The sequence below is a fragment of the Culex quinquefasciatus genome, chromosome 2, assembly GCF_015732765.1.
Source record: "Culex quinquefasciatus strain JHB chromosome 2, VPISU_Cqui_1.0_pri_paternal, whole genome shotgun sequence".
NCBI lineage: Eukaryota > Metazoa > Arthropoda > Insecta > Diptera > Culicidae > Culex > Culex quinquefasciatus.
Window position 1 is genome coordinate 49,027,661 of NC_051862.1, and position 13,645 is coordinate 49,041,305.

At 36.4% G+C, this 13,645-nt stretch overlaps 1 protein-coding gene across 1 annotated transcript in view; it reads right to left on the reverse strand.

Moving 5' to 3' along the window:
* The window catches only part of LOC6046762 (myb-like protein Q), a 169,293-nt gene that overhangs the window by 68,024 nt on the left and 87,624 nt on the right, over positions 1-13,645 (reverse strand). The window contains exon 2 of the mRNA XM_038252339.1: positions 6,237-6,477. Within this exon, the coding sequence (XP_038108267.1) occupies positions 6,237-6,266 (30 nt within the window). The 5' untranslated portion in view covers positions 6,267-6,477. The remainder of the gene's footprint in view (positions 1-6,236; positions 6,478-13,645) is intronic.

Genomic DNA, 13,645 nt, shown 5'->3' on the forward strand with positions numbered 1-13,645 from the left:
AAAAATGATGTATGAAAATTCAAAAATCTGTATCTTTTGAAGGAATTTTTTGATCGATTTGGTGTCTTCGGCAAAGTTGTAGGTATGGATACGGACTACACTGGAAAAAAATAATACACGGTAAAAAAAATTTGGTGATTTTTTTATTTAACTTTTTATCACTAAAACTTGATTTACAAAAAAACACTATTTTTAATTTTTTTTATTTTTTGATATGTTTTAGAAGACATAAAATGCCAACTTTTCAGAAATTTCCAGGTTGTGCAAAAAATCACTGACCGAGTTATGAATTTTTTAATCAATACTGATTTTTTCAAAAAATCGAAATTTTGGTCGTAAAAATTTTTCAACTTCATTTTTCGATGTAAAATCAAATTTGCAATCAAAAAGTACTTTCACAGAGTAATCCAGAGGGAGCAGTCCGAACAAAAGTCATTCAAATGTTTGGCTCCGTTACGGGTTTACCCTTTGGAATCATAGCAGCTAGTGGCGTTATGTTTGAGCGTTACCAGCCTGGTTAAGAAAATTTTTCATCATAGTAAACTCCGGTTTTTTCTACTTGACTTTGTTTTGACAAGTGCAAAGCTTTGAATAGCATTGGTTGTTGGAAATGTGAGTTCCTCTTTTCAAAATTTATAAAAATAATCAATTTAGAATCAGGAGAAAAATCTTGAACTTTGTTTGCAGTTTGAATTGTTTGTAGAAAAGAAGAATGCTGTCGGTATTTGGGAATTCCTGGAGTCACTTCGTTAGCTCAAATTAATGGGGATGAATTAATAGCTGAGTCTCGAGTGCTCGTAGATCAATTTCGGTCTTATTGTGACAAAACATTTCAATTGGAATGACAAAAATACACATGAAAAACAATACTTGTTTCTTCAGCATTGCATTTAGTCGTCACTTCCATCAATAAAACTGACAATGTCTCTAATCACAGAAATGAGGAAAGTTAGACAAAGATGAAAACAACAAAACGTAATGTACCTCCAAAATTAATTGTTTCAACACATCCATATCTTTGTTGTTCCCTTGACGTTATTCGCCAAAAATTGCTGAAATTATCAGTTAGTTAGTTGTCCTAATTAACGAGCCTTTCAGCTATAAACGCTGTTTCGGCTCGGCAAGAAACTATCAAGTAAATCCCAGTATTTGCCGATTTTGATAACAAGCCACGTAAAATTTGCTGTGTTGCACACGCTTCGGTCACAAGTAGATATTTGACTTCAATCGGATGGTGCACCGTAACAGGTTAGAAAAATAATCTCACACTTAAATCTCGTTAATGTTTTCGTGAAAATTTTTTTGGCCTTCTGTTTCATTTCTCCATTTTTTTCGTTATCAATTTATTCAATTCAATATTTAAGAGTCATCAGAGAAAATAACTTTGTTGATATCGGGAATGTGAAAATTTTTGACAACCTTACAATGTCATCTAGCCGACTAGATCGCTGTGCAAAAAATGTAACGCATTGAACGTCAGTTTGCTCCGAGCGTTACGACAAGCGACATTTTGCTGAAGGGGCGATGTACCACGATGTACCGCGTAACGCAACCATAAATTAAAAGCCAGTGCTCCCTCTGGATTACTCTGTGGTACTTTACTAAAATTTTGATAAAGTGCACCGTTTTCAAGTTATAGCCATACTTAAGTGACTTTTTTGAAAATAGTCGCAGTTTTTCATTTTTTTAAATTAGTGCACATGTTTGCCCAGTTTTGAAAAAAATATTTTTGAAAAGCTGAGAAAATTCTCTATATTTTGCTTATTCGGACTATGTTGATACGACCTTTAGTTGCTGAGATATTGCAATGCAAAGGTTTAAAACAGGAAAATTGATGTTTTCTAAGTTTCACCCAAACAACCCACCATTTTCTATCGTCAATATCTCAGCAACTAATGGTCCGATTTTCAATGTTAATATATGAAACAATTGTGAAATTTTCCGATCTTTTCGAAAAATATTTTTGGAATTTTCAAATCAAGACAAACATTTTAAAAGGGCGTAATATTGAATGTTTGGCCTTTGTGAAATGTTAGTCTTGATTTGAAAATTCCAAAAATATTTTTTTCGAAGAGATCGGAAAATTTCACAAATGTTTCATATATTAACATTGAAAATCGGACCATTAGTTGCTGAGATATTGACGATAGAAAATGGTGGGTTGTTTGGGTGAAACTTAGAAAACATCAATTTTCCTGTTTTTAAACCTTTGCATTGCAATATCTCAGCAACTAAAGGTCGTATCAACAAAGTCCAAATAAGCAAAATATAGAGAATTTTCTCAGCTTTTCAAAAATATTTTTTTCAAAACAGGGCAAACATGTGCACTAATTTAAAAATGAAAAACTGCGACTATTTTCAAAAAGTCACTTAAATATGGCTATAACTTGAAAACGGTGCACTTTATCAAAATTTCAGTAAAGTACTTTTGATTGCAAATTTGATTTTACATCGAAAATGAAGTTGAAAAATTTTTACGACCAAAATTTCGATTTTTTGAAAAATCAGTATTGATTAAAAATTCATAACTCGGTCAGTGATTTTTGCACAACCTGGAAATTTCTGAAAAGTTGGCATTTTATGTCTTCTAAAACATATCAAAAATAAAAAAATAAAAATAGTGTTTTTTTGTAAATCAAGTTTTAGTGATAAAAGTTAAATAAAAAATCACCAAATTTTTTTACCGTGTATTATTTTTTCCAGTGTAGTCCGTATCCATACCTACAACTTTGCCGATGACACCAAATCGATCAAAAAATTCCTTCAAAAGATACAGATTTTTGAATTTTCATACATCATTTTTGTATGGACAGCTGCCGAATTTGTATGGAAAATTATATGGACAAACTAATGATGCAAAATGGCTTCTTTGGGCATACCGAAGGCACCAAAAAAGTTTCAGTCGGATTAAAAAATACAAAAAAAATCGAATGACCGAAATCCTAGAGAACTGCTCAGTTATGCAAATGGAAAGCAGTTCTTGTAACGGGACTGCTTAAACCAATCCTAAAACACATGCTGCTTTCACTGAATTCGGGCTACATCAAGCTAGGACCACAAAATTACTTCGCCGATGGTCACTCTGTATTTTTTTCAGTTTTTTCTTCCTTTCCACTGACGACAAACGGTAAAAGTCCCATGTTTTTTTTTAATTTCATCAAAACTATCACAAATTCTCGTTATGGATGACCACCAGAACAGAATAAAAAATTCCCGTAAATTCACTGATTTTACATCACATAGTTGAAATTATTATGGCTACGTGTTAAGTTTTCGCGAAAAAAAACTGGATTTCCTCCTGATTTCTAGAACAAAGTATTGGATGTTATAGGCTCTTTTGAAAGAGCACACGATTTTGAACCTAACTGCATCAATAACTCGAAATCGATGAAAATGCATATGGGACATTTATGCGATCAGGGGCAGTACGGAACAATTTAGTATGTTTGTTGAATTTTTTTTCAATTATTCAAAAGTAACAATTGGGTAAAATTTAGTTTAGAGTGCATACTCATACTTTGTAACTGGTTGCGACCACGTGCTTTATTTTGTATAAAAATCAAGGTTTAAATGTCTGTTACTCAGTAATGGTTAGAATTTTTTGAGGTTTTCAATTATTCGTATGTAAATTGTCCCAGTCAAAGGTGATAAAATAAGTAAAAAAAGTTAACAAAAAAGAAAAGTTCGTCAAAACCATGTTTTAAAACATAGACTGACATTTGAGGGTTTTTTGATTTTTTTTTGATCATTTTATAAAAATGCAACCAGAAGAAGATGTTGTGGTATTAAAGTTGCGAGCAAAAGAAAGAAAAACGCTTAAAAAAATCGTCGATAGGGATGAGATTTCTGTGTATGTCATTTCCAAAAGTGTACCCAGTTGACATGGAATGAACCATATTTCATTATTTATATCGTTGACTGAAAAATGTACCAGAAAAAAACGGAGTGCTTAGGGATAAAAAAAATGTTGACAAAACAGTTAAAAAACATTTTTTATGCGATAAGAAAACAATTTCTTTTTGTTCTTAAAAAGTACCCAAAAACAAAAAACTTGCCATTCAGTGAAAACAAATTATTTTTTTCGAAAATGGTTTTTTTGATTTTTAAAGTTGTTTTTATTCCTTCACAGAAAAAAATCAATTCCCGTAATCGTGAATTAAGTTCACGAATGTGAGATCCACGAAGGAATTTATTCATGAGTATGGTGCATTTGCACCATAAACGTGAATATATTCCTTCGTGGTTCTCATAATCGTGAACTGACTTCACAGTTTCGAGAATTGATTTTTTTCTGTGTTCTTGAAACATTTTTGAATTAAAAAACTGAACATTTTTTGAAAATTGTAGCTTGGAAATGCTTATTACTTGAAACCCTCACAAATTATTTAAAAAAGTTGCAAATTGTATTATGCTTCTTAAAAATCAATTTTAATTTTTATTTATCTATGATTGATAGGTTCCTAACAGGTGGGAATAACTCATTGCATTAACAAGTCCTGCTAAAATATTTGATTTTTTTTATCAGAAAACATGATTATCGGTAATGAGAAACTAAAGAAAATTGTTATTGAATAGAACTTGTTATTGAATAGAGAGAATGTCATAGATTAAGACAATAACAACTCAAGTTATGGCACATAGAAATTCATTCAATTATTGATCGCGTTATTCATGCGATATTTCAACTACAAAAAAAATCAGCTGTCATAACCCATTTTGTTATTTTATTTTATTTATGAAACTATGGAATAGGTTTGCAAAGCAAAGCAATCCACTTTAACGACCCCCAGGTCTTTTGAGGGCACAGACATAAGGGGGTTGCTTATAAACATCACGAGTTATCGCGATTTTACGAAAAAAAGTTTTGAAAAAGTAACTTTTTGCGTTTCTCTTTGTTTTGTCGTCCGTGTCTGTCGCGGGTGACCATGAACGGCCATGATCAGCGACGACCAACTTTTTCAAAACTTTTTTTCGTAAAATCGTGATAACTCGTGATGTTTATAAGCAAACCCCTTATGTTTATATATCAAAATTTTTGTAATTGTCTCCTCTACAACTTTGTTAAACATTGTTACACTCTAAAAAATAACCCTGCAAAGTTAGAAAAAAACACGAAATTTTAAAATGAAAAATTTTGTTCTAAATGAAAAAATGACCCTTTTGGGTCAATGTAGATTCGAAAAGTACATTAAATTTCCCATAAAATGACATGCTCCAAAATTTTTTACAGTCGAGTAACGGAAAATGGGAGGATTTTTAAAACTTTTTTAGTGTTTTTTTCGATGAAAAATACGTTTTTTCGGGATTCTGAGTACGCCATCAAATCGGGCGTCTAATTTTACATAAAAGTCCCTCTGACACCAAATTTCTATTTCATCACCGTTTCAAGCTGCAAATTATTGAAAAACACCTCTTTTTTCCCATGTTCAAAAATGGAAGGGGTTGTACCGCCCCTCCGTCACAAGATATCGAAAAACGGACCTCGGAATCGTGATCAGGGACAAAAGTTACCCCTTAGGACAAAGTTTCACGCAAATCGAAGAGGGGTCGGGGCAACTGCTGTGTGAGTTGGCGGAGAATTACCCACTAACAATTTTTGTTAACAGAATAAGTTATTTTTATTAACAAGTCTTGACCTGCTGGCAATAACAGAAATTGAACTTTTTCAGTTATTTCCACCTGCTCGGGAAGGTTTATTGAGATTTTCTGATAAAAAAATAATAAACAAATTATCTTCATATAAATCATAGCTTTTCTGTTGTTAGGAAGTAAGTTCGTATTTTTAAATAAAATACTTTTATATTCAATGCACCGAAGCTTTTGAAGTTAGAATCAACCCTACGTCAGATTGTTTTGTGGATTCGAAGCATAAAAAATCAACAAATCTTTTTAAAAGATATCCTTCACCGCTCTTGTAGAAGATTATTCATGTTCAACTTTTCTAAGCCTTCGTTACATGAAGAAAATATATATTATTAAACTATACTTCTTGTCTGTTCCGAATATGTAGCAAATTACTTCATAACCTGAGCTTGAGAATCAACAAGTCTTAATTTGCAAGTAAGATAAAAAAACATGATTGGTTTGTCAGACGGTAAAACAATATTTCAGCTTTTCCAAGTTTTTGAATCAATTTAACAGATTTTATTTATCTGTTTTTTTTTTTATACAAACAGTTAAACAATGTTAATTTTGTTATACATTCTGCGACATATGAAACAAATCCACGAACTAACCTTTCTAACGCTCATTATCGGCAATCTCATTACAGCATAAAAACAAGATTCCTCGCCTAGCGTCACAAATCACAAATCCAAGCAGCCATCTTCAATCGTTCAGACCGTGAATCAATTAGCTACACTGCTATAACTTCACTTCCTAGCGTTGATCGCTCAGGTCTCGAAGATGCTGACCGGTAGTTAGTCAGCCAGCCTGGCAGTGGTCATTTGGATGGTGATGCACTTGATTATCAGTTACCTAAAAAGGACAGAAACAAACGGAAAGGGCAAAACTGTTAGCGTGGTGGCACTCGGTCGTTCGATTATCAGGAAGAATCGCACTGGGCTGTGTAGCGAATGTGTATATCTACACTACTGGTTATTTTGTACTCTACTAGTAAGAAGACAACGATGCGGGGAAGGTGGTGTGTAATTAATTTTCCAGCTGATTTAACGATTAGTATCGCATTCGTAAAAGGAATCCTCGGCGGCGACGACAACGACGACTTATGACCAGAGACCGCACAGACCACCACGCTGGTGGTTGCTCATCGAAATGGTCGATCGATCGATTGATCGTATCCCCCCCCTCCCCTCATTCAGAGATGGTTATTAACATTCATGCGATTCTTCCAAGATCTGTTAGCGTTGAGCTTTTAGTGGACGATGCATGTGGTGCAGTTGATCGGTTGGCATTTTGGCATCGATATGTTGAACATGTAAAATAAATTAAAAGATTGTTTGGTGTTTTTTTTTCTCTTTTCATTATTGGATTTGGCCATTAGGAAGATTTGTGTTGATTTTTGATGAATGTGAGGAATGTCTTTTAAATCGGATTACCCGCTCGTGTGCCGGTGGCATTCAAGGAATCTTTGGCTCAGCTAGACACTCGCAAAGGTACGGGGTGCCTTCAAAGGTTATTTGAGACGGCCGCTGTATTAAGGTTGGCCAGTAATGTTTGCCTTGGCGGCATCGAGCGTGAGAAAAGTAACGAAGATCATCATTTTGCATGGCCTGTGGATATTTGAGATTAAACTAAATTTATCATTTCATTCGCCCAAAACAACGCAACAGTACACGTTCGACAAGAGAGCGCGATTATGACGATATGAATTAATGTAAGTTTGATGACATGTTCGAATTTGAATCCGAAGGTTATAAATAACCAGTTGCAAATTATAAAGCAATTTTTGCAATCTATGCAAATTAAAAGGAATTACGATAACAGCATCATAGAATATATATTGTCACGGTGAGCTCTCCATCACAAGGGCATTTCAGTGAGCAAAAGAGTACCTCAATTTTGTCAAGAGTAACGAGAGTTACTCAATTTTCCTCCGAGTTACTCTGATTTTTTCGCATCGTCCCACCTACATAGTTGAACCTTGTGTTTGAAAAATGTCAAAACCTGTTGCTAAGATTTGTTTGTTTTGAAAAGAATACTTCGGGGGGATTCGTTCCAAGTTAAGAGTTAACAAACGTCACATTAGTTCCGCCGGATTCTGTCTCGAAATGGACTTTTAAAGTGTTGTGAGGACTTGCCAAGCTCGCCATCCGCAAAAACAAGGGATTCTCGCTGCTATGGTCCGCTATCAAGCATATCCACCTGACCATGCTCTGGATCAAGCTTTTGTACACCGCCAAGGAAGCCGCAACCTGTCCGTATTTTGACGCTGCACAATCTCGAAAAAAGATGTCAAGAAGTGCGTCCAGATGTACAGTGCCGGCGTCACCAACAAGAAAAGCACAAGCTGGACTGAACCGCCTAGCCTAGAGCCATCAGTAAACCATGCTCTCCTCACGCGAAATCATCGTCACTCCAAGCCCTTGGTCTTTTCCTCCCACGAGCGGTTCCAAACCAGCCCCGTAAAGGAATTATGATTTCTATGGCCACCAGCAGTTCTTAAAAATTTTATTGTTTTGGAATCAAAATAAAATTTATATTTTTTATTTGGCTATTTATTACGGTTTTTTTTGCTGGAAGCACGATTTTGCTATGATAAGCCTTTAACGTGATTCAATTTCAATATCGTTGCAACGCGCCTTCTTTGCGCAGCAGCTGGTAAATTCATCGGCATGCAATTCTTCCTGCTGGTAGTCGACGTTGTCGAGATTTTCGATGAAATTCTCCAGCTTCTTCAGCTTGACCAAAAAGGCAGCTCAAACCGATCGAATAACGGAACCCGAAAATGGTGCTCCTTGGCCAGGGCAATGTTTCCGGTGGAATATTTAAATTCGCTCTGTGCAAGGTAAACAGCCGACCTGGAATTCCAAAATTCAGAAATCAAAAGTTAAATTTAAGTAAATTCCTCCAAATACTTTCCAATAAGCGTGATTCCAAATCTACCGATTCCATCCTTGCGTAACATACATTTTCGCAACGCTTTGTACTTCTGGTTAATTCCGACGCGTAGAGGTCCGATTACGAAACGGCTGGCAGCAGCTGGCACTTTTCGATGCCCGATGCGTTAACTTCCTCTAACTGGCATTCACCACCAAATCCGGTCTCAGTTCCACCAGAAAGGATTCTTAAAACGGACATGGTGCCGGCCAAAGAGAATCAGCCACAGGTCGCGGACTGGCCACTTTCAAGAATACAAAACATAACGATAAGAAGACGCGAAAACTTCACATTGCAAAAAAAACATAAACAAACAACATTGTCATGGTTGCATATACCAAGATATCGACTATCAGGTGGGAATTGAAAAAATCGGGAGGAAGCTGAGAAACTCAGAGTTACTCCGAGTTACTCCCAGAGTTTCTCACTGAAATGCCCTTGCTCCATCATGTCAGTTATCATGTGGTTCAGAGTAACAATCTTCAGCGTGGCTTTCGTGGCTTCAAACGCCATTGACACCCTTGTACAGTTTCGTTTGCCAAACGAGGATCTTGCACCGAATGAAAACCCAGTATCACTATTCTACGCCGATGAGTACACATCAGCTGGAGTAGTTGTGCAACTCGACGTTTGGCTTCCGGGACTTGTGAGAAGTTATCCCTGCCTGCTCATGGAACCTGCCTACTCACTCGTCCGGGACCACATGACATTGTACGGAACCTGCGACTATCGGGACATGTTCCGGCTGGACCTGCAGCGTTTCGATGGAGAGTGGACGGCTAAATTGAAGCTTTCAAGCACGAGGATGAATTGCCGGGATGATTTAGTTGATAATTTTATATTAAACTGGCGAGGAATCAACCATACGGTCATTTCAAGAAAGACGGATAATCTTCACGGTTCTGTTATTTTAGATCTTTTACCCAATAAAAAAGGTATGAGTTATGATACGGTGCGGTCTGTGTATCCGGTTCTGAACAATACTGACTTGACGTTAATACGTAAATATTGTCAATGTTTTGATGGATCAGAATTTGAATTTGAAAACAAGTGGAACGAAGTTTGTCCAGAATCATACCTTCAGCAAATTATAAAATGGTTTAAAATAAAATTAAATTCGATAAGTTTATCATCTCTTTTATGACAGAAACAGTTGAAGGATGTGTACTGTCTCTATGTACAATTCTTGTATTAGTTTTTTTTAAAGAGATGCTAACCATTACTAAAAAAATAAACCATTTTGTGATTAGTATTCCATCTATTTACGAAAAACTGTCGTAGACCTATATTCATGTATACCTGTGTTTTCACATATATCCGTATCCCACTTAAATGTATGCAAACTATGTCCGGATCCACTATCCGACCCATCGTTGGTTAGGTTATCAAAAGACCATTCCAACGAGTCCAAAATATTGAAGATCTGGCAACCCTGTCTCGAGATATGTCCACTTAAGTGATATTTATGTACATTTTTATTCCAGATCTAAAAAAAAGATGAAATTTGTGCCCAACCCTATCATATCACCCATTGTTGGTAATGAGTGAGGAAGGCTCCAACCACATAGGTGGATTAAGTTTGTTTTTTTTTCATACATTTCAAATATTAAAACATTTTTTTGAAAATACTCCAAATTTTCACAAAACTACATATATTTGAAAATATATTCAAAATTTCAGTTTTTAACAAAATGGGTATCAAACGATCGGGATTTTTTCATACATTTCGAATGTAATAAACAAAATTTTTTGGAAATTCTCAAAAAAAAAAAATCGAAAATACGTAGTTTTGTGAATGTTTCGAGTATTTCCAATAAATGTTGTTATTAAATTCAAAATGTATGAAAATATCCCGATCGTTTGATACCCATCCTGTTAAAACTGAAATCTTGAGTATTTTTTTTTTTTCGAAAATACGAAGTTTGGTGAAAATTTGAGTATCTTTTAAAAAAAATTATTACATTGTAAATGTATGAAAAAATCTCGATTGTTTGATACACACATTGTAGAAATGGAAATTTTGAGTAATTTTTCGAAAATTCGTAGTTTTGTGAAAATTTTGAGTATTTTTAAAAAAATGTTGATATAACATTCGAAATGTATGATAAAGTCCTGATCGTTTGATATTGTAAAAACTGAAATTTGATGTATTTTTTTCGAAAATATGTAGTTTTGTGAAAATTTTGAGTGTTTAAAATAAAATTCAACATATGAAATGTATGAAAAAAGAAACTGATCGTTTGATACCCATATTACAAAAACATTTTTTTTTTGGTTTCTTTAGAGATAAAAATGCATTTTCAAAATATAGGAAAAATACGTATTTTTGTGAAAATATTCTTGAAATTATAATTTTAATGTATAGCTGACATCATCCTGATTCCAAAACACTATACTTTTTTGATGATTGCATGATTTTTCATACGATTATAGCCATTTTTAGAGCAGAATTATAGCCATAAGGAAGGCAAAAAGATCATCACCCATAAAAAAACTAACTTAATCCACCTGTGTGGTTGATGCCTTCCTCACTTTTTATCAACAGTGGGTAATACATAAATATCACTTAAGTGGTCATAACTCGAGACAGGGCTGCCAGATCTTCAATTATGTGGACTCGTTGGAAAGGTCTCTTGATTACCTAACTAACGATGGGTCGGATGATGGATCCGGACATCGTTTACATACATTTAAGTAAGATCCGGCTTCAAAAAAGTTCATAAATATCACTTAAGTGGTCATAACTCGAGACAGGGTTGCCAGATCTTCAATGTTGTGGACTCGTTGGAAAGGTCTCTCGATTACCTAATCAACGATGGGTCGGATGATGGATCCGGACATCGTTTACATACATTTAAGTGAGATCCGGCTTCAAAAAAGTACATAAATATCACTTAAGTGGTCATAACTCAAGACAGGGTTACCAGATCTTCGATGTTGTGACTCGTTTGAAAAGTCTCTTGATTACCTAGCCAACGATGGGTCGGATGATGGATCTGGTCATCGTTTACATACATTAAAGTGAGATCCGGCTTAAAAAAAATTACATAAATATAACTTAAGTGGTCATAACTCAAGACAGGGTTGCCAGATCTTCAATGTTGTGGACTCGTTGGAAAGGTCTCTTGATTACCTAACCAACGATGGGTCGGATGATGGATCCGGACATCGTTTACATGCAATTAAGTGAGATCCGACTTCAAAAAAGTGCATAAATATCACTTAAGTGGTCCTAACTCGAGGCAGGGTTGCCAGATCTTCAATTATGTGGACTCGTTGGAAAAGTCGCTCGATTACCTAACTAATGATGGGTCGGATGACGGATCCGGACATCGTTTACATGCATTTAAGTGAGATCCGGCTTCAAAAAAGTACATAAATATCACTTAAGTGGTCCTAACTCGAGGCAGGGTTGCCAGATCTTCAATTATGTTGACTCGTTGGAAAGGTCGCTCGATTACCTAACTAATGATGGGTCGGATGACGGATCCGGACATCGTTTACATGCATTTAAGTGAGATCCGGCTTCAAAAAAGTACATAAATATCACTTAAGTGGTCATAACTCAAGACAGGGTTGCCAGATCTTCGATGTTGTGGACTCGTTGGAAAGGTCTCTCGATTACCTAACCAACGTTGGGTCGGATGATGGATCCGGACATCGTTTACATGCATATAATTGAGATCCGGATATATGTGAAAACACATTTTTATATATAACTTTTGAACTACTTATCGAAACTTCAAACAATTCAATAGCGATGTATGGGACCCTTAACCAAGTCGAATGCAACTGGTTCGATCAAAATCGGTTCAGCCAGTGCTGAGAAAACTTGGCAAGATTTTTGAACACATACATACATACACACACACACACACACACACACACACACACACACACACACACACACACACACACACACACACACACACACACACACACACACACACACACACACACACACACATACACTCACACACCCACAGAAATTTGTTCAGTTTTCGATTCTGAGTCGATATGTATTTATGAAGGTGGGTCTTCGAGCTTTTAATAAAAAGTTCATTTTTAGAGCAGGATTATAGCCTTACCTCAGTGAGGAAGGCAAAAACAAATCAAATTGTTCGCTCTACAGGGTTACCTTGGTGTTTTCTATTCCGAGACTCCTACTCGAAACTTGGTGTCCGAAGGCTTGAAACGGTGATGCAATCCAAACCTCGTTTTACACCTAAGCCACCCCGAAATTCTAACTGACGATCTTTGGATTGTGAGTCCAACTGCCTACCAGCGACTCCATCGAGACAGGACCCAGGGAGATTACTTGGACTGAGCTAAAGACCTAACCACTAGGTTAGACCGGGGCCAACATTTACTTCCCCGTCCGACGGAAGGCGTGATCATACAAATCAAGGCAACCACACTTACCACTACACTACCGATCCAAGTGACACTAACGGTCGTACTTTTGCGAACAAGCAACGCACCCCTACCCTATCAACAAGCAAGGTCGTATGATTCATAGCAACGTTGCAGCCAGTGTACGGACCTGTTTCTGCAACCTGGTTGTGCCAAAGCGTCTCTGTCGGTGACTAAGCACCCAGCGCACCCAACTCCACCCCGCTTTGGAGCCCCCATTTGAACGCACTAATCTCCAAAATCAATTCACCACTCTTTGTCGGTCGGTCGGAGGTTGGGAATAATGCTGTCATCGTCTACACACTGTGTTCACCAGCTTCCTAACAAGGTTACGTGTGTCCGGATGACGAGGAAACTCCTTTCGAAAGTTCAGAGCCTCAGCCCAAGGCCAAATTCCACACACAAGAACCGTACTGGGGGCACTTGGCTTACCTCCCATGTTGGGGTAGAGAATGATCTAAGCATGAAAAAAAGGTACTCTCGAGTACCAAGAGTCTCTCAACAATGGTCACCTCGCTTTGAAAGGAATGGACTCTTTCGTAACCGATCGCGCGAATACCGCTCAATTAGGTGATAAAGTCGACAAAAAGGGCTGTGGAAGTTGGGGTCTTTCGCGTGACTACTTCAGGGGTCTCAAGTCGCTTTGTCATCACCTCTTTGTGGCACGTGGAAT